The 24,148-nt window shown below is 40.3% G+C and overlaps 1 protein-coding gene across 4 annotated transcripts in view; it reads right to left on the reverse strand.

The window, feature by feature from the left end:
• The window catches only part of TMEM196 (transmembrane protein 196), a 40,756-nt gene that overhangs the window by 1,468 nt on the left and 15,140 nt on the right, over window positions 1–24,148 (reverse strand). For 2 of the 4 annotated variants that reach the window (XM_072153810.1, XM_072153809.1), the window contains exons 2-4: window positions 9,222–9,278; window positions 6,249–6,491; window positions 4,464–4,589 (exon numbers count right to left, since the gene is read on the reverse strand). In XM_072153810.1, coding sequence (XP_072009911.1) covers window positions 4,503–4,589; window positions 6,249–6,491; window positions 9,222–9,278 — 387 coding nt within the window. In that variant the 3' untranslated portion in view covers window positions 4,464–4,502. The remainder of the gene's footprint in view (window positions 1–4,463; window positions 4,590–6,248; window positions 6,492–9,221; window positions 9,279–24,148) is intronic. The other 2 variants (XM_072153812.1, XM_072153811.1) reach the window with 1 other exon arrangement.

Consider the following 24,148-nt stretch of genomic DNA (forward strand, 5'->3'; position numbering starts at 1 on the left):
ATATGTCCAGTAAATCCTCAAATAGGATTCTTGTATACACTTGCTCCATCAGCACTTCCCCCCACCCACCGTGTGCAGAAACCTCATCTGCTGCCATGAGATGACATTAGGCAGGTGGAGGGGAAGGGCTGAGAGAGCAGGGGGAAGGTGGAGAACGTATAACAGCCAGGGAAGACAGATCACGAATGGGCTCAGGGAAAGCCCTTCTGTTTCTTTATCATAATTTTAAAAGTTGATTTTAGGAAAAATGAGGCCGTGGATAACAAATATAACAAGATTACTGCAGTCACCCTGCCCGGATCTATGAGTAAGGCCCTTGATGCTTGCTTTTGATGGTAGGTTTAATTTAATGTTTCATTCACATGGGCTGTAATGAGACCAATTTTTTGTGATTGATTGAATCTCCAGTGATCAAACTCTTATATTCTAACCTGTTGATAGGAGTAAGTATAATTGTTGGGAAAACTGCTTTACAACCATCCTCACTCTGGTCTAAGGAGTCCAGTAGGCGGCCCTAGTAGATACTGACAGCAATCTTTGTATGCACATAAAGAAATATGTCAATCAATAGATAAAAACCATCCACTCCACTGAGCAGAGAATTTTACCCCCCAGTATTACTCCCCCTTACGCTGAAAACTTTTTTTTGGATTTTTAGTCATGTGACAGATCTGACACTGTCACATCCTCAGTTTTTACCTATATGGTGACAGTAGAGGTTGACTGGAAATGAGAGGGGTATTCTCATTTTTAATATTTATGACATATGCACAGGATAGGTCATGAATAGAGGTGAGTGGAGCAGAACTCTATTATCGGGTCCAGGTGCGTCCCACGTGACCTGGGCATATTGCTGGATTGGTGGCCGAATATCTAATCTGGCCAATTGATGCCTTTAGCCAACTAACCATGGATATAATTGGCCAGAGGTGTCCCTATCCAAAGCTAGTTGGCCAGGGGCATCAATTTACTGGATAGACTGTTCAATCCAATACAGCAATATGTCCGGGATGCACCAGAACCACGGACCTGAACTTAGAGTTCGGGTTCGCTCATCTCTAGTCATGAATACATAGATACAGATCCCAGTTTTGGGACCCAAAACTGTCTCAAAAGTGGTGGTCCACTGATCCCCTTCCTGTGTGCACACTCAGCTACATTTGGTGCTCCCATAGTACCAGGGAATGTGCCCTGCCATGGGAAAGCGGTCCGCAGACCACCGTTCTTGAGAATGGTACCTATCATGTATCTATCACATGATACTCTACACTCACCGGCCACTTTATTAGGTACACCTGTCCAACTGCTCGTTAACGCTTAATTTCTAATCAGCCAATCACATGGTGGCAACTCAGTGCATTTAGGCATGTAGACATGGTCAAGACAATCTCCTGCAGTTCAAACCGAGCATCAGTATGGGGAAGAAAGGTGATTTGAGTGCCTTTGAACGTGGCATGGTTGTTGGTGCCAGAAGGGTTGGTCTGAGTATTTCAGAAACTGCTGATCTACTGGGATTTTCACGCACAACCATCTCTAGAGGTCAGAGGAGAATGGCGAGACTGGTTCGAGCTGATAGAAAGGCAACAGTGACTCAAATCGCCACCCGTTACAACCAAGGTAGGCAGAAGAGCATCTCTTAACGCACAGTACGTCGAACTTTGAGGCAGGTGGGCTACAGCAGCAGAAGACCACACCGGTTGCCACTCCTTTCAGCTAAGAACAGGAAACTGAGGCTACAATTTGCACAACCTCATCGAAATTGGACAGTAGAAGATTGGAAAACGTTGCCTGGTCTGATGAGTCTCCATTTCTGCTGCGACATTCGGATGGTAGGGTCAGAATTTGGCGTCAACAACATGAAAGCATGGATCCATCCTGCCTTGTATCAACGGTTCAGGCTGGTGGTGGTGGTGTCATGGTGTGGGGAATATTTTCTTGGCACTCTTTGGGCCCCTTGGTACCAATTGAGCATCGTTGCAACGCCACAGCCTACCTGAGTATTGTTGCTGACCATGTCCATCCCTTTATGACCACAATGTACCCAACATCTGATGGCTACTTTCAGCAGGATAATGCGCCATGTCATAAAGCTGGAATCATCTCAGACTGGTTTCTTGAACATAACAATGAGTTCACTGTACTCAAATGCCCTCCACAGTCACCAAATCTCAATCCAATAGAGCATCTTTGGGATGTGGTGGAACGGGAGATTCGCATCATGGATGTGCAGCCGACAAATCTGCGGCAACTGTGTGATGCCATCATGTCAATATGGACCAAAATCTCTGAGGAATGCTTCCAGCACCTTGTTGAATCTATGCCACGAAGTATTGAGGCAGTTCTGAAGGCAAAAGGGGGTCCAACCCGTTACTAGCATGGTGTACCTAATAAAGTGGCCGGTGAGTGTATATATTGTATAACAAATATTAAACATGAGACTATCCCTTTAATATTAGACGTCTTACTATAGGCAGACAGTAACCCTCAACCTTACATTGCATAATTCTTCTATTAAAATCGCTGATGTTTGAGACAAAGAAAGCAAATATGTGGCTCATAACTATTTTACCATTAAGAGGTCTGATATCGGGGCATCTCTGAATTCCTACTAAGTTTATCATAGATTTGTAGCATCCTCATCATTGCCATCATGCCTTATTGCCTATTTGTATGCAGTTGCAGAGGTCTTCATACAAGCCAGGGAATCAATGAGCCAGAAAATGTACCTGTGTCACTTAACTGTAAGATGTCATTTCCGTTTTAGTTAATGGCTGCTGAATCTCTGCCTTGCTCCTGAAATTGAATTCAGTTTTTTTATCTGTTATTTTGTCTCACATAAAAGTCAAATAAGCAGCCGCAATACAATACAAAATGATGTAGGTATAGTTACCCTCACCACTTTGGCTCCAAATAGCTGCAAGATTTGTAAAGGATTGTATAGTAAGCACACTTACACACCGCCAGGATCTGCTCTGCTTTTAGCTTCTTAGGCTTTACATTTATGCAAATGAGCCCCAGCGGCCAAGACTCAATTAGCAGCTATGGAGCCCCTCGGGCTCATTTGCATATTTTTTCAAGATTTTTTTTTTTAAAACAAGGGCAAAGGAAGCTAAAAGAAGAGTGGATCCTGTCCAAGGGAGCACAAACCAGTATGTCAGTGTGCTGGGTTTACAATCCTTCATCCTGGTGGTAGATTTCTTTTAAATTCTGTCCATTTGGGACCACCAAGAATGAGATAAAACATTGGTCTGTGGAGAATTAAGTCTTTTAGGGGGCCAGTGGCCACCAAACCATCCACCAACTTTTATACTGAGAAAGACCTTCACCCTAAAAATCCTCTTACATCTGTTCCTGCTCTCAGTGAACACAAGAACCATTTAAGGACAATGAAGGTCCTGCAGATTGAAAGCAGGTGGAAGGGACACATCTTCCATTTACGGAGAAGCTTTATTCTAGTACCATATGTAGGGGCTGTAATATTCATAAATCCCAGAGCCCATGGTAGTCTTAATCCACTTTTTCCGAGATGTGCATTTTTGGGCCACAAGCAACAGACCTTGTGCCGTTGCTTGTGGCTTGTCTGGTATTGGGATAAATGGAAGTGACTGTTGACACGAAGTGAGGAGAGGCAGTAATAGGACATTCCCTATATTTTTGCGGGCGCTTTGAATTTACCCAATAGAAGGCAATGGGGCCTTGAGTTAGCTGCACTTTGCACGGTTCACAGCTACTTCACAGCCAATATACATACTTGTGAGCATGAGGCCTATTGGTCAAATAATCAAATAATACACTTTTCAATTGAGTAAAGAAATTCTCAGTAAAAACATTTATGGTATATCAAGTTAATGGGGCACATTTACTTCCCCGGTCCAGTCGCGATCCAGCGGAGTGTTGTCCGACGTGGATTCGGGTCTGACGGGATTCACTAAGGTCATGCGCCCGATATCCAGCAGGTGTCGCTGCTGCGCCGAGGTCCGCCGGAGTTCAGCTTCTTCTTCCCAGTGCATGTAAGTGCTTGATCTTGCGGCACAATTCGTTTTTTAAATTCCGCAGTTTTTCCGAATCCGTCGGGTTGTCCGACGGCCACGCCCCCCGATTTCTGTTGCGTGAAAGTAGGCGCCGATGCGCCACAATACGATTACGTGCGCCAAAATCCCGGGGCAATTCGCCGCCAAACGGAAATATTTGTAAATGAGTCCCTTAGTAAATGAGCCCCATTATGTCAACAAAAATGTCAAACAAAAAAAGTCTCAAAAAGTAGAACAAGAAACCAGACAACATGGAGATAGGTCCCCCCCCCCCCCACATGGTGTTCACCTGACCAGAGGTTTTGCGCCCCCAGCTCTATACCTATGTCATGCGACTAAATCTATGCTATAGTAGAGGTGTCTACTTTATCTCATACATTAAGAATTCCATGTACATAACTTATGAGGGGCTAATAGGAAGGAAATCTTTACCTAAAACCAATGGTCATCACAATGGTTTGAGCTTCCACCTCATGGAGTCGATGATAATTGCAAAGCTGTAGTATGCCCAGTGGTAATTTTTGTCCTATTGGCCAAAGTAGTAATTGTAGGGATCCCCTATATAAAGAATACATCCTTATTCTATTGAGTTTTCACTTTCTTTAATGTCTAAAAGGTATAACAAATATATACTTTAGCCTTATTTCATCTACAAATGTACATCATAAGCCGCTGCTGCTCATTTCAGAAATTCTGCAAGGGAGTTAAATACATGAAAAATCTCCCTTAGCTGTAATCTTTTGTCCCCAACCCCAGGCACCTTGTACATTACTATTTGTAGCATATAATTTTATTTCCACTAAGCAAAAAAAGAAAAAAAAAATCCTGAAGTTTCTCATAGACAATTTCCAGCTCTATACCAAAGCAAAATATTAGTCACATTATTTCCATTTCTTTTCTGTTGGTGTTAATTGGTACGTGGCACAATGCAGGGCACAAATCATTGCTATTGGCAATGGTAATGCTGCCCTGTGATGTTGACATCTAGATTTGGATTTCTACAGTAAAAAAAGGAAACTTTGTGATTTTATTTCAGAAACTCATTACCAGGGTCAACATTGTTGATCTATATTTCGGAATATATATTATTTGATACATTGGTTTTTCTTTGTTAATTGGCTTTATAGTGTTACGGTACAATTATGATTTGTAAAGCGCTGCGGAATTTGATGGCGCTATATAAATAAAAATTATTATTATTATTATTTTTATTACTATTTCCAGTCATCCTTGCAGATTTACACTTTGCTAATAATCTTTAGGCCTTTTGTATGGCAGAACACAGTATAATATGGAGTAGTAGCCACACAATGGGGCACAATTACTAAGAACAGTGCAGTGTGCACTATGTGCAGTGTCCTGTGTAGTGTGTAGGGGGCTCCAGATTCAGGATTTCTGGCGCATGCTCTTCATGAATCTGGCACCCCCTGCACTGCTCCTACAGAGTGCACCACTTTTTCTGGTGCACCTTTAACATGGGGCGTGCAACACATTTCTGTTAGACTTTGCATGTTTTAAGTTTGGCACACGGTCCGACTGAGCAAACGCCCCCTTTGCATGAAGAAAACTGTTCTGGATCACCCTTTCTTGCAACCTTTCTTGTGCATTACCTCAGTGATTGCTTCTAGAAAAGCAAGAGTAATTAGCCAAGTGGGCGTTACCAGTTAGGGTTTTGTTCCTGGATTCTCTGACAATGCCCAGTGAGAGCTAACAGTGTCAGACTATGTAACAACCCTTAACACCCACTGACTACACATACATGACAAAAAACAAAGTACAGTTTAAAAAATGATTGTCTAGAATTGTTATTTCGTGGGGAATATAATTATTAACTAAAACAGACATGTGGGAGAACTGACAGCTTCTCTTTAACCTGCAAGGTAACTAGTTTGGTTATTATCCCACATCACAATAAGTTTATGGCATGTTTAATGTCAGGGCTACATAGAGAGTCCCTAATTGGAGATAGTAATAGTAAACAGGAACACAGCACACCTGGTAACACTCAGTTGTCAATTTATTCATAAATTTTAAAGCAAAACAGAGACTTATGAGAAAAGATGCTTCGGAATTGTAATTTAATGGGAAACAAAATATTTTGTAAATCAAACTTTTAAAGGGCGATTACAAAAATCTCGTTTAGGAGGTATTTGTAATATAAATTATAATGGACAAATTCACCAATTAATCTGAAAAATGTTTATTGTGTTCATTTACCTTTTCTGTCATTTCATGAGAGTGATGAAGTGAGTGTTCTCTTTCTAGAAACATCCTCCTCTGCTCATAACTGGCTAGACGACACGTAAGCCATGTGGATATAGTGCAGCCGCTGATACCGATACATGCAAGTGACAATGAAGCGAGGTGCAATGATGATCTTTTGGTGAGGGCACGAAGAAACTGAATGTTTAGGATCCCTCCGATGAGTCCACATATGCAGCAGGCGGAGAAGAGAATCATCTTTGTGGCAGAGATAAAAAAAATAAAGAATTAGAAACGTTCTAAAGAATGATAAGAATGCAAACAATAGAAAAAAAATAATGTCATAATCTGGTAGGATCACAAAACTATACATTTTTATACACCAATGAGATTTCCCTAATATTAAACAAGATTTAAAGGGTTAATATGACCATTAAAAACTCACACACCAGAATTTAAGAAATGGTTGGCTAGATTATACAGGTACAAGGTAGAATACAGCTCTATAATATCCATTTATTGGCAATTTATCTCATTTTAGGAAAATGTCCTTTATTGGATTTGACCAAGCTCCGAGCACCCAGAGCACAATCTGTTCTTTTGAAATTGCAGGGTACAGTGGCACAGAAAGGAGGTTATGTAAGAGAAGCAAAAAAAAAAAAACTGTACATTTCAGCATATGAATTTTAAGATTTGCATGAAACAATGACATCAAGTGGTAATGAAGATAGAGGCCTTTGTTATCGGCACCACAAGGACACGGCTAATTTTGGCTTTCAGAACACAGCATATTTTTTACATTTATGCTGCACCACATTCTAAATTATTTATAATATATTTACTGTTCAGGTGGTGAAAGGAAAGCCCTTGTACAGAATTAAATGTTTACTTATAATTTTTCTCTAAAATTATGTCTTTTTTTTTAATAATTATCTTTATAATGTTTCTTTTTTTCATTTAATTTATTAAAAGGAACCTGTCAGTTAAAGTAACCCACACTAACTAAACATCTTTGAAAACTGCTATTATACAGCAGTACAACTATCCCTATATTCTTCCTCCCCATGCCTGTAAAGTTGCACAGTAGCACTTATTTACTAATGTCCCGTCGCCGCCCTTTTGTCGGGTTTTCAGAGATTTTTTAGCATTTGAGCCACTTTGATAGGTATTTAACTGGGGATTGTGTCACACGTGATCGACTGATTCGGACTGAGCGAGGGATTTAACTTTCAAATTGTGTCGCAAGATCAAGCACTCACATGCTCCGGGAAGAAGAAGGTGAACTCCGCGGACCTGAGCGGGGAAGCGACACATGCAGGATATCGGGCGCACGAGCTTAGTAAATCACGGCACAGTGCATTATTGTCGGAACAATGCACTTTGGGTGAACTCCTCGGACAGGTAAGTAGATGTGCCCAAGTCTGTTTGTAAATTTGACCTACCATTTATGCAAATGACTCCATGTGAGTCTGATCATCGTCTTTCCTTTGAGCTTTGTTCTATCCCTTCAGCCATGTCTCCATCTTCCTTATTCACAAGGGTTAGCTGGATCAGCTACCTCATTCCCCTTAGCCTCATGAATGAGAGGTGCTGATTGTATGTGACTCACTGAATAGAATTCCTAAGGGTGGGGGAAAGAGGGAGTTGATTTCTTTTCAGTGAGTCAGTGTCTCTCTCATTCCTGAGGGAGGGGGAATGAGGTAGCTTAGCTGAGTGAGTCGGCTGAAGAGAAAGCATGCCCCTTTTTAATCAGGAAGCTGGAGGCAAGGCTGACCCAGAAGAACATGAATATGCATAAATGGTGATTCAACTTTATGAATGTATAGGGATAGTTTTACTACGGTATAATAGCACTTTTAGAAGATATGTTTAGTTAGTGTGGGTTATTTTAACTAGTTCCCTTTAAGTATTATTTAAAGGATATCTACCATTTAGTTAGTGGTAGAGTAACCCGTAATGCTGCTGGGTAGACCCCAGCACTGTCATTATAACTATGTTTATTATGAGATCTGCTCCTTCGCTTTAGCTATAAAAATCAACTTTATTTTTATGCTATTGAATCCCAAGGGCTCTGGGGGCATCACTAGAGCCCCCAGGAGCTCTGGCTATTACATGCACCACATCTTCCTGTCTCCCTGCTCCCTGCCGCTCCCCCCTCCCATAGTCTGCCATAAATATTGCAGCAATAGTGAGTATCTTTTCTGAGCTCCTGCACTATTTCTGGCAGACAGTGGTAAGGGGAGCAGCAGAGAGCAGGGAAGTGTGTAAGAGGTGTTCCCCGGGCATATAATACTTGGGTTTCATTAGCATAAAAAATGTTGATTTTACAGCTAAAGTAAAGGAGAAGAGCTACTTATAAACATATAGTTATAATCATGGGGTCTACCCAGCAGAATTAAGGGTTGACTCAATGGTAGATGATGTTGTACCTCTAAAATTAGTTTTATTTATTTATTTTATAACGTCTGGTTCCCTTCTTTAGGCCTTACTCAACAATCAATATGGATAGGAGAGGGTTAACAACCTGGAACATAATTTCCACTTTGTAGGAGGATGTTTTACTGCTTGCAAACTTAACACTGAGCACCATACTTTTCTACTTTTCCCCACTATGGGGGATATTTATCTATGATAGCACCTCCGCTGCAAATTTGCAGACCGATACATCAAGAGGCTTCTGCTTCTGCCTCTTGATGTATCGGGGCGGGAGGCTGTGAAGTGTTTATCTTACGCCAGGCAGGCCCTGGCGTAGAAAAGAACGCGGCCGACGACTTTTCACATATGAAAAGTCGCCGGCAACAGCAAGTGCGCAGGTGCTGGGACAGTAACGCCCCGCTCTGGCCCAGTCCCGTCCGGCCGCGCCCCCCTCCACGCCCCACTGGCGTGAAGGTGGCGGATCGGGGCAAATGATCGCAAAAGCTAGCAATAAGCGTTGCGCAGAGGTCCTGATAAATATCCCCCAATATCTTTATTATAACAAGCACTTACTATGAGTCCTGATTTCTTTTTGGCGCAGAAGATTCCACAAACTCCACAAATAAGAAACTGCAATAGAGAAAAATCTATTTATTAACCGAATACTTGATTATGTATTCATTTCTTTAGATAACATTATTCTATACGTTTTACCCTTGAAGTGAATATAAAAATCTCACAATGTTGTCTTAATGCAGCTTTATATAAAAATAATTATAATAAGCGTGAATGTCCTCTTCAGAAGATACCATGAAGCTGGTATGTCCCATTCAGTCTAGTGATGTTCTGTTCAGGGCAATTTAAATCTGCAGCAAATCACTGCCCTCAATATTGACCTTTACAGAAAACTAGAGCTCAGCCTATGAAGCTGTAGAGGTCTCTTGTCACATTGCCTGTTTGGAGTCCTGAGTCCTGAGTGGTAGACAAGGGTTTACATCTTGAGTGGTTTTCTTAGCCTAGTTCCTTAGCCAGCTTTAATACTATCCATGGGGCTAAACTTCCCTGGCAGTGATTGGGTCTACATACTGTATGGGGGTCATTTACTAAGGACCCCAATCGCGTTTTTACGTCGGGTTCCCCGAATTTTACAGTTTTTCGACGATTTTCCCTGAATTGCCCCGGGATTTTGGCGCACGCGATCGGATTGTGGCGCAATGGCGCCGGCATGCACAAGACGGAAATCGGGAGGCGTGGCCGTCGGAAAACCCGTCAAATTCGGAGAAACCACCGTATTTTTTTTAAAAAATGTGTCACTTGACACGCGCTTACCTGCACACGGCCTGGCTTGGTGAACTTCAGTAAACTCCAATAGAATTCAGCGCAGCAGCGACACCTGGTGGACATCGGGGGAACTACCTTAATGAATCACCGGAAGACCTGAATCCTCCACAGAGAACGCGCTGCGAATGGACCGGGTAAGTAAATCTGCCCCAATGTGTTAATTCTGCCTGACATAGATTTTATTTGCCTACCCTTTTCTCTGTTTTCTGACCTCCTCATTCTGTACTGTGTTGCCATCTGGTTGTAAACTTGGTTAGTGTCTCACCCTCTTCTGCTCACATTTTTTATTATTTTGTCAGTTTGGTGCTGCTCTTCATGGTAACATGGAGTCGACCAGATTGGAAGTAATTTTTGTAAGACTTGAGCTGGAGAAACCCCTATGAATTTATCTAATATGGTATGCGAACAGGTATGGGTTTTATGAGAAATAGAAATCTGAGGCTGGGCCCAATCTGGTTCTCATGTAGATTGACGGTGCAATTCTGCAGTTGTCAGGGTTTAGTTTATGCTAGAGAATATTACAAGTCCATAATTTTACAGAAACATATCTGAACACTGATGGGTTCTCATTTAGAAAATATTAAAATTCAAACTTCAGGCAAGAACTAAAAATGCAGTTTTAGCCTGAAGATGTGCCGTTTTGTAACTTCCGACATAAAACTTTGCCATACATTTGAAATATATTTACATTCGCCTTCAATATTTTATTAAGAAAAAGAAATAGGAAATGATTACCTTGTTACAAAGTTATCAAGATAATAAAAAACTGTTTATCAAGGCAAGTCCAGGATGAAAAGGCAAAGGACAAGGCTGAAAGGAAAGAGGCAAGTTACATATTTAGATGTTAGAGGGCATCCAATTCTTTTTTTTTTTGCAGACTTCTTCCGTTTCAGCCACAGAGGAAGGTTGTTCCAAAGATTATTTTCCCAACGGGGGGCGTAAGTACTGCACAGGCATCAGTGAATTGCCCTCCCCACCCTGTGCAGTACTATTATGCCATGCTTCTGGCACCAGCTCACAAAGCCATAGGCTCTGGGCACTTTCCCCACCAGATCAAAGGTCATACAGTTGCCAAAATACTATCAATGAAAATCAGCTTGCAAAAGATGACACCAAACAAAACCAAAGTAAAAATATGGAAATGCAAATATTTTTTTCTGCAAAGTTTAAAATTCTTTTTTACAGAAATCTCTGTCATTGTGTCATTTGGATTGTATAGTGAAGGAACTTATAGCCAATGGCTATAAGTCTCCACATGCCTACACGGCAGTCTTAATTGACAGTCTCTAGTTAAGAAGAACCTTTACTTCCTGACCCTCGAAAGAATAGTTTCACATACTCTATGTTAAAGGTGCACCAAAAAAAATTGGTGTACTCTGCCGGAGCAGTGCAGGTGGCGTCAGATTCATGAAGACCATGCAGCAATATTCAATAATCTGGCGCACACTGCACATTTGTGAGGCTAACTTCACTAAGCACTACTTTTTTATAAATCTGGGCCATAGGCTCTCCTTCCACTGCAAAATACATGATTAGTAATCTGGCTATAAAACAGACTGGCTGGGTGAGCGAAATTATGTTATTTATTATCTTTTTTACTGTTGTTACATAGGTTAAACCCATAAGTTGGTAATTTCCACTAGAGCGTGAAATGGGTCCCTAGAGCATATTGATCCATTTTCACTTTGTCAAGATCAATAGACATTATTTGTCTTTCTTGTAGCCTAAATTTTTATATGCACATGTTACAAAATAGATAAGCTACGATTGCATGGCATAAAAATTACAGTCCCAGCCTCCAGCCCTAAGGCTCATAGTGTTGTTTTTGTGTTTGGTCTTCATCGTAACTATTATACACACTGTATAACCTTTCCAAAAGGGGTTTTGTTGAGGTTAAATATTAAGGTTTGCAAAAACAAAGACTAAACTGAGCTTGGGTGCTGTGATAACGGGGAAGGGGTAAATAGTTGGATAACAGAAAAAATTGCAAACCTTTTGATACTGCTTAAAGATATCTCTAAAACTCCCTCTTTCCCACAGTCTAAATCTATAATATAGTGGAGCTGCCACCCGGTCAGTATGTCTACAAGATGACTATAGACCTTATGCTGCCTTTGTTAACCAGATGCAGCTATATATCGTCTATCTATCTATCTATCTATCTATCTATCTATCTATCTATCTATCTATCTATCTATCTATCCATCTATCTCATATCTATCTATCTATCTATCTATCTCATATCTATCTATCTATCTATCTATCTATCTATCTATCTATCTATCGAAGAAAACCAAGCAGTACTCCAAATAAGTGGTAAAAAAGTGTTCTTTTCTTATTCCATATCCAAGTGGTGCAACATTTCGACTCAACTGAGCCTTTCTCAAGCGGCTCTATTGAGCCGAAACTTTGCACCTTTTGGATATAGAATAAAAGAACAATTTTTTAACAGTTATTTGGAGCACTGCTTGATTTTCTGCTACATATTTTTGGTCGACCTGAGGCTTGGTCTGATTTGAGCTTGCACCCACTTATCTGCCACTTGTGCTGCTTGGATTTTCCTGAAGTATCTATCTATGTATAGAAAGTTCAAGCAGCGCAATCTGTATATAGTGTAAGTGGGTGCAGGCGTCCTCAGGCCGGGCCTCAAATCCTCCAATAATAGCAGCAAAAAATGGGCAGCACTCCAATTAAAGTAAAAACAGATTTTTTGATTCTTTCTATTCCATCTGTTACCTTTATATCTATCATATATCTATTATCCATCTACCTAGCAAGCTATCTATCTATATATCTGTTCAAAAAGAGAAAATTGTGTTTATTTCAAACACTACATTTTAGCCTTTCTCAAGCAGGAAAAGGGCTCATTGGCCGAAATGTAGTGCTTGTTGTTTCTTTGTATATTTTGGTAGGACCGGTCATATTTTGGTTGCACAGTCTCAAATTGGTGTGCACCTACCCTGCATGGATTTGTGTATGGTGCTGCTTGAAATTTTCTCTATCTATCTATCTATCTATCTATCTATCTATCTATCTATCTATCTATCTATCATCTATCTATCTATCTACCTATCTATCATCTTTTCCCTGCACCACAAAGTAAATGAAACAACTGTCCTAAAAGTGAAAGAAGCCAATACACAGCATTATTGATAAAGCGACAACTTACAAGATAAAAAAGGACTGAACCCAATCAATATTTGCTTGGATAACCTCTGGCTTAACTAACCAGACCCTGTGTCCTTGACTTATGTGTCATTACATTAATAACTCCTATTGCAATTCCTTATTGTTCAGTATTGACCCTTTTCTATATGAACCTATTTTAATCATCTTAACCCCCTGCCCTAATATTCTTGTGGAATCTTTACTTTGAAATGTGGAGCTATATAATGGCTTTATTTTCTCCTGAGCTATAACTAGCAAATAACAAGTAGCTTCAGTTACGGACTCTTTTTCCTGTAGACTGTACTTGTATGAGTTCCTTTGTCACTTTCTACCTCTTATTAAAGAGGCCATTATGTACTGCTAAATCAATCACATATCTGATAAAGAAGGTGGTAAGGGCTTCTGATGATTCCAGCGGCTCCATGGTTCCAACATGCAGTATATAAAAGTCTTAAAGGGAACCTGTCACCACATTTTTCACAAATACAGTTAGTAACAGATTCCCACAGAGCCCTATTAGCTAAATAATACCCTTCTTTTAACTAAAAATAACTTTGTTATCTTACCTAGCTGCGAGTCAGAGAGGGAGTGTCCTGCTTGACCGAGTCCAGTGGCTCCTCCCCTTGTCCAATGGCTCCTTCTCAATTCAGCAATTCATGTCATGTGACCAGGGTGATCCACAGCATGGTGAGGAGGAGGCATTGACCAAGCCGAGCAGGCCAAACAGGAATTGGGCTAAAGTAAATAATCAGGTTAGTTAGGCTGGTAACTGATTAGACAGCCAGGTAAAGGCAAGAGAAAGCTAAGATATGAGGAGCAAAGATATTTAAAAACTAAAACAAGTGAAGGCTAAAACATCCTTCTCATCAAGCTTTTAAGAGTCCACTTACTTATGTAGTATATATGTTGCTTACACAGTATATATGTGTACTATATAGCAACAAGCAGCATTAGCCATGCAGATATCATTATTTTATTATGATGTTAATTTTGCTATAACAGGAACAAGGCGACACCTTCAACTGTATAAGCATACAGTAGGATATGCTGGAGCCCTCCATTGTATGATTGAAGCAGCAGTATGAGGAAACTTACTATACAATCAACAGATAAGATCTTTATAGCAGGGGAAAGCAGTATAGCAGAGCTGAATGTGTGTCAGGTTGACTGTGTCTGACTGTGTATAGCAGGCTCCAAAGATAATGGAGGCAGCATAGGAACTGCTGAAAAGTCAAATGGATATAGCATCAAAGAATGGTGAAGTAACTTAAGGCAACAGGTTTTTGTCAACAACAAAAGACAATTAGCTGTTGCAACTAGTCCTGGAGCCCACAAGAGGGGAGTGGGCACTCCTGGACCTCATTGTATCCAACATTGATTAATTACATGTTGTGACCACAATATCAATCATTTTATATTATGCTTTACTAAGATTGTTAGTATAGGAGCGACACACACTCTAAACTTGAGGAGGGCACATTTTCAGCAGCTAAGGGAGGACCTAGGCATAAACTAGGACAATGTTCTCAAAAACAAAAAGCACCCCCAGATGTCCAAATGGGACATTTTCACAAGTATTCTAAAAAAGAGAAAAAAGAAAAAGACAATTTGGTTAATTAGTACAATAAGTGAACAATAAGCGAGAAAGATAAACACAAAGGTAGCGATGAGGCGTTACAGAATTATAGAGAGAAAAATAAACTTTGTAAGAAACAGGTAAAGGCAGCTAAAATAGAGACTGATAGAAATATTGCCAAGGTGAGTAAAATAATACCAAATTATTTTTCAAGTATATAAATGATAAGAAACTAAAACGGAGAGTGTGGGCCCTCTGAAGAGTAACCTGGGGGTCATGGTGAAGGGAGATGTGGAAAGGGTCAATCTATAGAATGTCACCTTCTCGATTGTCTTTACCCAGGAAAATCCCCTGGTGCAATATACGATGAGGAATAGTGTAAATTCTCTTTGGAATGTCAACAGTTTAACCCAGGAAGGTGTACAGCGTCACCTCACAACCACCAAAATAGACAGGCCCAGATGGTATACAACCCCGGGTACAGAATGAACTATGTACCGTGATAGACAAACCATTGTTTTTAATATTTGAAGATTCCCTGAGGACTGGTTCTGTTACACTGGACTGGCGCATAGCAAATGTGGTGCCAATATACAAAAAAGGATCAACAGCGATTCTGGAAACTACAGACCTGTGAGTCTAACTTCTGTTTGTTAGAGGGGTTTGTTAGAGATGCCATTCTCTCATAACATTACCTCATAACCATGCATTAGCATGGGTTTATGAGGGATCAGTCCTGTCAGAGTAATGTGATTGGCTGCTTTTCCAGACTGGACCTGGGAGGTGGTGGGATGTTGTACATCTGGACTTTTACAAAGCATTTGATACAGTGCTGCATAAAAGGTTGGTACATAAAACTAGGGGAAAATATGTATATCTGGGTAAGCATTTGGCTTAGTTATAGATTGTGACTACTTCTTGTTATTTTTTTTATCAATTACTGTGTAGTGGGTTTACACAGTCAAGTTTCAATATTTGCAGATGATACTAAGGTGTGTAAAATAATTAATACTGAGGCCAATGGTATAGCATTACAGAGGGATTTGTGGAAGCTGGTGGAATGGGTGGAGAAATGGTTGATCAAGTTTAAGGTAGATAAATGTAATCTTGTGAATTTAGAAACAGAAAGTAAAATTATGTTCTAAACAGTCAATTACTAAGTAAAACTGCAGCTGAAAAAGACTGGTGGATGGTAAACTTAATTTTAGTGACCAGAGTCAGGCAGCTGCTGCTAAGCAAATAAAATTAAGGGATATATCAAGAAAGGAATAGGTTCTCATGATAAGGACATAGTAGAACTGGAATGGTTGCAGAGTTGAGCAACCAGGATTATTAGGGAATGGGGGAAATAGAATACAAGGACAGATTACAATATTTGGGGTTATTCAGTTATTCAGAAAAATATGGCTGAGGGAAAACCTCATTACAATGTACAAATACCTGAACAGGCAGTACAAGGATCTCTCCAAAGATACCTTAACCATGCCTAGAGGAGAGGTGGTTCTACCATTGCCATAGACAAAGGTTCTTTAATGTAAGAGCAGTGAGACGATGGAACTATATATCAAGAGAGGAATAGATTCTCATGATAAAGACATAGTTTTGCCCTTATACAAATCCCTGGTCAGACCACACATGGAATATTGTGTACAGTTTTGGGCACCAGTGTGAACTGAACGGGTGCAGAGGAGAGCAACCAAGATTATTACGGGAATGGGGGGACTAGAATACATTGATAGATTACGAAATTGAGATTATTCAGTTTACAAAAAAGACAACTGAGGAGAGGCCTCATTATAATGTACAAATGCCTGATCGGGCAGTACAAGGATCTCTCTAGGTATAAAAATGTCTTTTTATACCTAGGCCTGTGACCAGTACAAGGGGCATCCTCCACGCCTAGAGGAGAGGCAATTCTACCATCACCATAGACAGGGGTAATCCTCTACGCCTGTAAGAGCAGTGAGACTATGGAACTCTCTGCCGCAGGAGGTTGTTATGGCGGACTCTATGTACATGTTCTGGAGAGAAAAAAATATCACGGATTATGAGGAAAAGACATTTGTTTAATTCTTAAATGTTGGACTTGATGGACTTGTGTCTTTTTCCAACCTTATATACTAGGATACTATGATACTATGAGTTGGAGTGTCATTGTGTGTTATATTCATCTCACTGATCTCTCATCTCTGATCTCTCTTTTTCAGATACTAGTAGATTGTTCAGAAGCTAAATGAAAGTGTAGATAAACCTTGGACCCTGATAATCTAAGCACATTGTCAGCACAAAGCATTGCATAGCACTACAGGGATCATAATGGGGCTTATTTACTAAGGGTCGCAGATCACACTTTCATCGGTCTGTTCGCCATTTTCAGGAATTACACGGCTTTGACAGGTATTTAACAGGTGTCTGCGCTGGAATTGTATCGCATGCAACTGTTTTTGGTGCTGCTTCGCTGGTTTTCATGAGAAAAAAAATTGGGTGGGGGGTGGGGGGAGGCGAGTGCCGTCGGACAATCCAACTGATTTGGACTGAGCGTGAGATTTGACATTTAAATTCTGTCCCAAGCACTTGCACCACAAAGAAGAAGGTGAACTCCATCGGACCTGAGCAGGGAAGCGACACATACATGATATCGGGCGCACAATCTTAGTGAATCAGTACATTATCATCGAACAATGCCCTTTCTGTGAACTCCGGGGAACGGATAAGTAAATGTGCCCCAATGTGTCTACTTTGAGGGTCCCCACCCACACTCTGGAATTTTACACTGACCATTACTGATTGATAGGAGCTAAAACAGCGATAATACTGTGTAAAATTGTAATCTAATGGGTTAAAAATTATCTTTATTGTGTAAACATCACATTTATACTAAAATTACGGTATAAGCAAAGTTGTAGACAAGAAGTGTAAGGGTAAAGTTTTTGCACCGTCATCCTACACTACTTTACTGATTACATTATACATTTGTGTCCTGACCCCACAACATTTAGAGAAATCTGACAATTTGTAACGCTTTTCTTGAGTAGTCACAATGTACAGCTAAAGACAAATCTCTAGGTCTGTGGACAAAACAGATCATTATCTACAGAGATGTTTAGATTTTAGTGGAAAATATGTGCAGAATAAAAGCCTGAAACAGCTTAGTATTTCTAAAGACTTATCTACAATATTCACAAAGGACAAGCGAAGGTCATAGCATAGTTTTCCATATTAAAAAGGATTTCTGGCCACTGGTTTGGATGTCTTTTTATTACAACACACCATCAGGCTAAGAACTTCTTTCTATATGCCCTTATTAAAAAATAAATTACTCTAATCATTGAAAACGTAGATGAACATTTAGGTGGATCTCCCTAATATTTCATCCTCTGCTATCACAGTCTAGCACGTGCTCTTGCACTGGTGTGGATGGATGGGATCATTAATAATGTCACCTATGTCTAACCCAGCGTCATTGTTAATCTTAGTTAATGTGTGAGCCCTCGTCATACAGACGTGGGGTTTGCTGCATATTGCAGCAAACACCCATCGTTAACACCCCGATTGAAGGTGTTAACTCCACCACCGGTGACAAAGCATGGGCGCATGAGCACCACCATCTTTGTTTTGATCGTCACTCCCTTTGATGTTATAAGGCAGTGATGGCGAACCTTTTAGAGCCTCAGTGCCCAAACCTCAACCAAAAGCCACCTATTTATTGCAAAGTGCCAGCGCAGCAATTTAAATGACGAAAAAAAGAGAGTACCCTGACTTTCGCAGGGCGCTGACAGTGCACTTCCCAAAATTATTTAAACAATACCCTTAGTTATAAAAATATATTTAATCTATTAAAATACATACATAAAATATGTCCAAAACGTGACGCGTTTCGGGTGTGCAACACCCTTTCTCAAACAGAGGACAATAGACAAGGTAACACAATGACATTCATATATAGTGTAAAGAGAAGATGCAATTGACTCACATGATTACATGCTGATCAGGATCCAGTTTCCGGGTTCGCATGCCGGAAAAAAACCGCGAAACGGCAGTGTGTTAGTGCGCCTGCGCGGTTGTCACTGGGGCGCCGGATGTTTAGCCGGCATACCATGGCAACGCTCGCGCACATGAGGTAAGTATAAATAAACATAATTAACGGAGCATCACAGCGCAATTAAGCACTAGTGAGTATAAGGGAAATTAACATTATTAATGGGACGCTTGATTGAATAATAAAGGAAATAGAATATGGTGAATGATTAAGTGTTGGGGAAATACCGATTATGTGTATAAAGGGGGATGATTTAAGGAAGAAGTGTACCAAAATGACCTGTAGAATCACAGGTCATTGGTAGATGATGTCAGTAGTAATCAACAACCTCAAAAAAGGTAGTGATCCGGAATAAAAATATTGAGGAGTAACCTAAAATATTGGGAAATGATTATTCAATAAATATACATGAGTATAAATAATTAGATATACATAATATAATAAATTTCTAAAATATTAAAAGGAATGAATCCATGGTTGCATTATTTATACCAACATACGTTCCAGATTAATTTACAAAAATTATGAACATATAAAACACTTAATAGGTATGAATCTAAAAGAATAGGTATGAATCTAAAAGAATAGACAAATACATTCGCCTACACCTAAATAAACTTGATTCCAACAAAAAAACAATGCACATGTAATATAGTAGAGTATAGTAGTAGATGCGGGGAAGGGGGGGGGGGGAGAGAAAAGGGGGGGAAAAAAAACTATGTTACTCAAGGTTGTGTATACGGTGTTCTCTAGTATATATTCTCTAGGCTTTCATTAAGACCTGCTAAACATCCGGCGCCCCAGTGACAACCGCGCAGGCGCACTAACACACTGCCGTTTCGCGGTTTTTTTCCGGCATGCGAACCCGGAAACTGGATCCTGATCAGCATGTAATCATGTGAGTCAATTGCATCTTCTCTTTACACTATATATGAATGTCATTGTGTTACCTTGTCTATTGTCCTCTGTTTGAGAAAGGGTGTTGCACACCCGAAACGCGTCACGTTTTGGACATATTTTATGTATGTATTTTAATAGATTAAATATATTTTTATAACTAAGGGTATTGTTTAAATAATTTTGGGAAGTGCACTGTCAGCGCCCTGCGAAAGTCAGGGTACTCTCTTTTTTTCGTCATTTAAATTTTGTTCCACCGGACGCCTTTGACGTTGCCGGTCCCTCCTGACTGTGGGAGCTGCTAGGACAGTGTGCGCCCTAAAAACATACCCCAACAACGTTCTCTGGACCTTATCAAGAAGAAGAACCTCTTCTCATATATATCATATTCTACGAGCACAGTTACAAGAAATCCTCAGGTGAGCACCTCCTTTTATCTAGACATCAGTGTGGTACCAGACGTTATTACCCGAGGCGCCGTCCTCTGTTGTGTTCCTTTCTTTGTCTTATTTCAAGCACACCATTTGCCGGTTCAGAATTGAATCCGGGTACAGACCAACAGAGAGGACTTTGGTCGCCAGGATACATCAGTCTGCCCAACAAAAAAAATGTCTAAAGGAGAATTGAGATTCCGCGAGAGGGAACAAGCCTTTACCATCTACACCAGAACCACATGGAAAGAAGCTATCCAGGTATGTGAACCACCAAAAGAAAATAAGCCCGATGAAAAAATGATTGAACACCTATTCTTTGAGTTGGAAAAATGGAGAAAAGCAGAGTCCCAACATCATTTGGACAAACTTTTTTTGGACACCTATATAAATGAGAAAATCATCCCAAGGGGCTTAAGGTTACGCCCAGAGCCGGCCTTCAAAAACGATGAATCTTTTATAGCGGCTTGGGATAACGTTTTACATGACTGTTCTACAGCACTTCTCGATATTCTATCTAAAAAGAGACTATCCCTTACATCAGATTGTACTAAGAGAATAGATGACATTCTCACTGAGCTAACTCCTTTTGAACATTCCTCTGTATTTATTAAATTAGATAAAAAAGTTTCAATGAATATAGAAACATTTGAGAAAGAAATACTGAGTAGGAAACTAGGCAAATTAGCTAGGGACCGTAGGGATTATGGGTCTAATAACATCAAATACTGGTTGAAAAACAAGAACAGGGACCAAGTAAGTGTAAGGAACCACCAGTCGCATGATAATAACGAGCAGCACATACATACAGCCGTAAACAAGATACCTACTGTACACACAGATTCCCCCAGTGGTCCCAATAAGAAATATAAAAAGAATCATCCGAAGAAAACACAGACATCCTCTAGAACATTCAAATCAACTACTAATTATACTCACAAAACCAAATCTGTACCTGGGGGGGGCAAACATTATACAACTAATTGGGCACGTACAAACGAACCAGAAATACCTACTACATCACTAAATCCTGATCCCCAAGAAACCCAATTCCAGAGTAAGGATCAAAAAGAGATAGATCTACTCATGAAAAACATTCCCAAACCTACACTCCCATCAGGTAAATTTCCTCACACAGATACCTTCGATCTTAATGATTCAATACTAACTACCCATGGAGCGAGCCCTTCCCCAAGGAGCCCACAGGGAGAACACCAACAACAATTCTTCACACCCCTTAATGAAAGTGACATCAAAAGAACAGTGTTGGACTATACACGATCTGAGGACTTACCTTCACTCAATGACACCGAGTCTTTTTTAGGGCTACCAGGGGAAATAAAACAAAAATTATTACACCCCTACACCCTAAAAACAGTGTTAAAAGAGACGGTATTTCCAGCCCCCCCTCTAAGCCTCAAAAGGAAAAACAACACAAGAGAGGCAGAAGAGGAGGAAAAAACAGACATCGACACAGCCTCATCCCAGGAGGACTCACTAGTAGAGACCCCCAAATACAAAAGGAACAGGTAGTAACAGGATTAGAAGTATATAAGGATAATAAGAAAAATAATCTAGTTAAGATTTTCAATCTGTCCAATCATACTCTCACAATACAGGAGACCACACTTCTAGAAAAGGGGCTCTCTTTTTGCCCTATGTCTAGATCAAACGACTTCGATCTTTTCATTGATCTCAATAAATTCATCAGGAAATTAACTTTAAAAAGACATTTCAACCTAACTGATAACAATATTGGTAACCCTAACCCCACTACTCACAGTGAAGACCCCACTACCTCTAAGTTCACTCCCCAGCCAAAAGAAACCTCTCCGGATACACTCTTTCAACACACAAATCTAAAACCAATGTCCACATTCTATCCGGTCCACCACAAAGGGAACTTTGTGGAAACTTTTTATAGTTTGGTGTCCACGGAGTTTCAGGACCTCCATGCTATAAAGAGTGTAGAGACTAAGAAGAAGAATAACCTAACATATAAAGAGAGGTTAGCACTCAAGGACCTAGCCAATAGACAGCACTTAGTAATAAAGGCGGCAGATAAGGGGGGGGAATTGTCATCCAAAACAGGTCGGATTATACCTTAGAAGCAGAACGTCTCCTTGCCGACAAGGCCTTTTATTCTAGGCTAGATCATGATCCTACCCTGGAATTTAAAACAACTCTCTACAAATTTCTTGATGAAGGTCTAGAGGTAGGGATCTTGAACGCCAAGGAGCATAAGTATCTGAAGACGGAGGAACCAGCTATGGCCCTCTTTTACCATCTACCTAAAATACATAAAAGCCAGACAAACCCCCCCGGTAGACCCATCATATCGGGTATAAATTCTCTCACATCTAACCTTTCCCACTATGTGGACCTACACCTACAGAAGTATGTTAGGGGTCTAGATGCTTTCCTACTCGATACATCAGACCTACTTAGACATGTCCTCGAACAAAAATGGGATAATTCTTGGCTATTTATTACAATGGACATCAGCTCACTGTACACCAACATTCCACACGACCTCGGGATCCATGCCATCTCCCATTACCTAAATAAGGACCCCTCAGTCATCGACCTTCAAACCAATTTTATACTACGGGCCACTGAGTTCATTCTCAAACATAATTATTTTTCTTTTCTGAACAGGATATTTTTACAAAAAAGGGGTACCGCCATGGGGAGCAAATTTGCTCCCAGTTTTGCGAATCTTTATGTTGGTTTATTTGAGGAACAGGTCATCTACCAACATAAAGATTTTGGATACTGCCAATTGTACAAAAGATTTATAGATGACGTCTTCATCATTTGGAAAGGGAGTGAGGAGGAAGCCAGGAATTTTGTTAAAGACATTAACGAGAACGAATGGGCACTGGAGTTTACATGTAATGTAGTGAAAAATAACGCTGAATTTTTAGATGTGGTAGTATTCCACACATCCGAAGGTGCAATCAAGACAAAATCTTACTTCAAACCAGTTGATAGCAACAGCTACCTGGGATTCGACAGCAACCATTTTAAAAAATGGTTGACTAATGTACCTTACGGGCAGTACAAAAGAATTAGGAGGAACTGTACGGACGACTCGGATTACGTCGTCCAGAGTAGAGTCCTTACAGAAAGATTCAGGGCAAAGGGCTACCCTTCTACTTTGATTAAAAGGGCCAACGAGAAAGCGGGCAAACTAACACAGAGATTTTGCCTACAACCCAAAGGAAAAGAAAAAGAAAAAGAAAGAGAGGAAGTTTTTGATATAAATTTTATTACGACCTACTCTTCGGATAGTAAGAAAATAAGAAATATCCTGAAGAAACATTGGGACATCTTATTACATGATCCATACCTAAAGGAGATTATCCCCAAAAACCCACGCCTGACTTTCAGGAGGGCCCGGACACTTAAGAACATCCTGGCCCCTAGTCGTCTAAAACCCATGACGACCGTAAATCCTCCAACCACACTGTTCCCTAAAGTTGTAGGCAGCTACAAATGTGGACACGCACGCTGTAAGTGTTGCGACTCCATAAAACACAGGCAGAAGACATTTACGTCCAATATAACGAAGGAGACATATCCAATAAAAAGTTTTGTAAACTGTGGATCCAACTACATTATTTATCTTATAGAATGTAAGTGTGGATTACAGTATATTGGACGCACCATCCAGCCCCTAAGGGAAAGACTCAATACCCATAGACATAATATTCAGAATGGCTTCACCCTACATAGTGTGTCACGGCATGCAGCTACACACCACGATTGCAATATGAGAGAATTTAGTATAATTCCGATTGAACACATCGGCCCTATGGTTCCACAGAGATTCAACCATCTCAAAAGGCGTGAGATGTATTGGATATATAAAATGCAGAGTTTGATACCCGCAGGTCTTAATGAAAGCCTAGAGAATATATACTAGAGAACACCGTATACACAACCTTGAGTAACATAGTTTTTTTTCCCCCCCTTTTCTCTCCCCCCCCCCCCTTCCCCGCATCTACTACTATACTCTACTATATTACATGTGCATTGTTTTTTT

The sequence above is a fragment of the Engystomops pustulosus genome, chromosome 5 (assembly GCF_040894005.1).
Source record: "Engystomops pustulosus chromosome 5, aEngPut4.maternal, whole genome shotgun sequence".
NCBI classification, from domain to species: domain Eukaryota; kingdom Metazoa; phylum Chordata; class Amphibia; order Anura; family Leptodactylidae; genus Engystomops; species Engystomops pustulosus.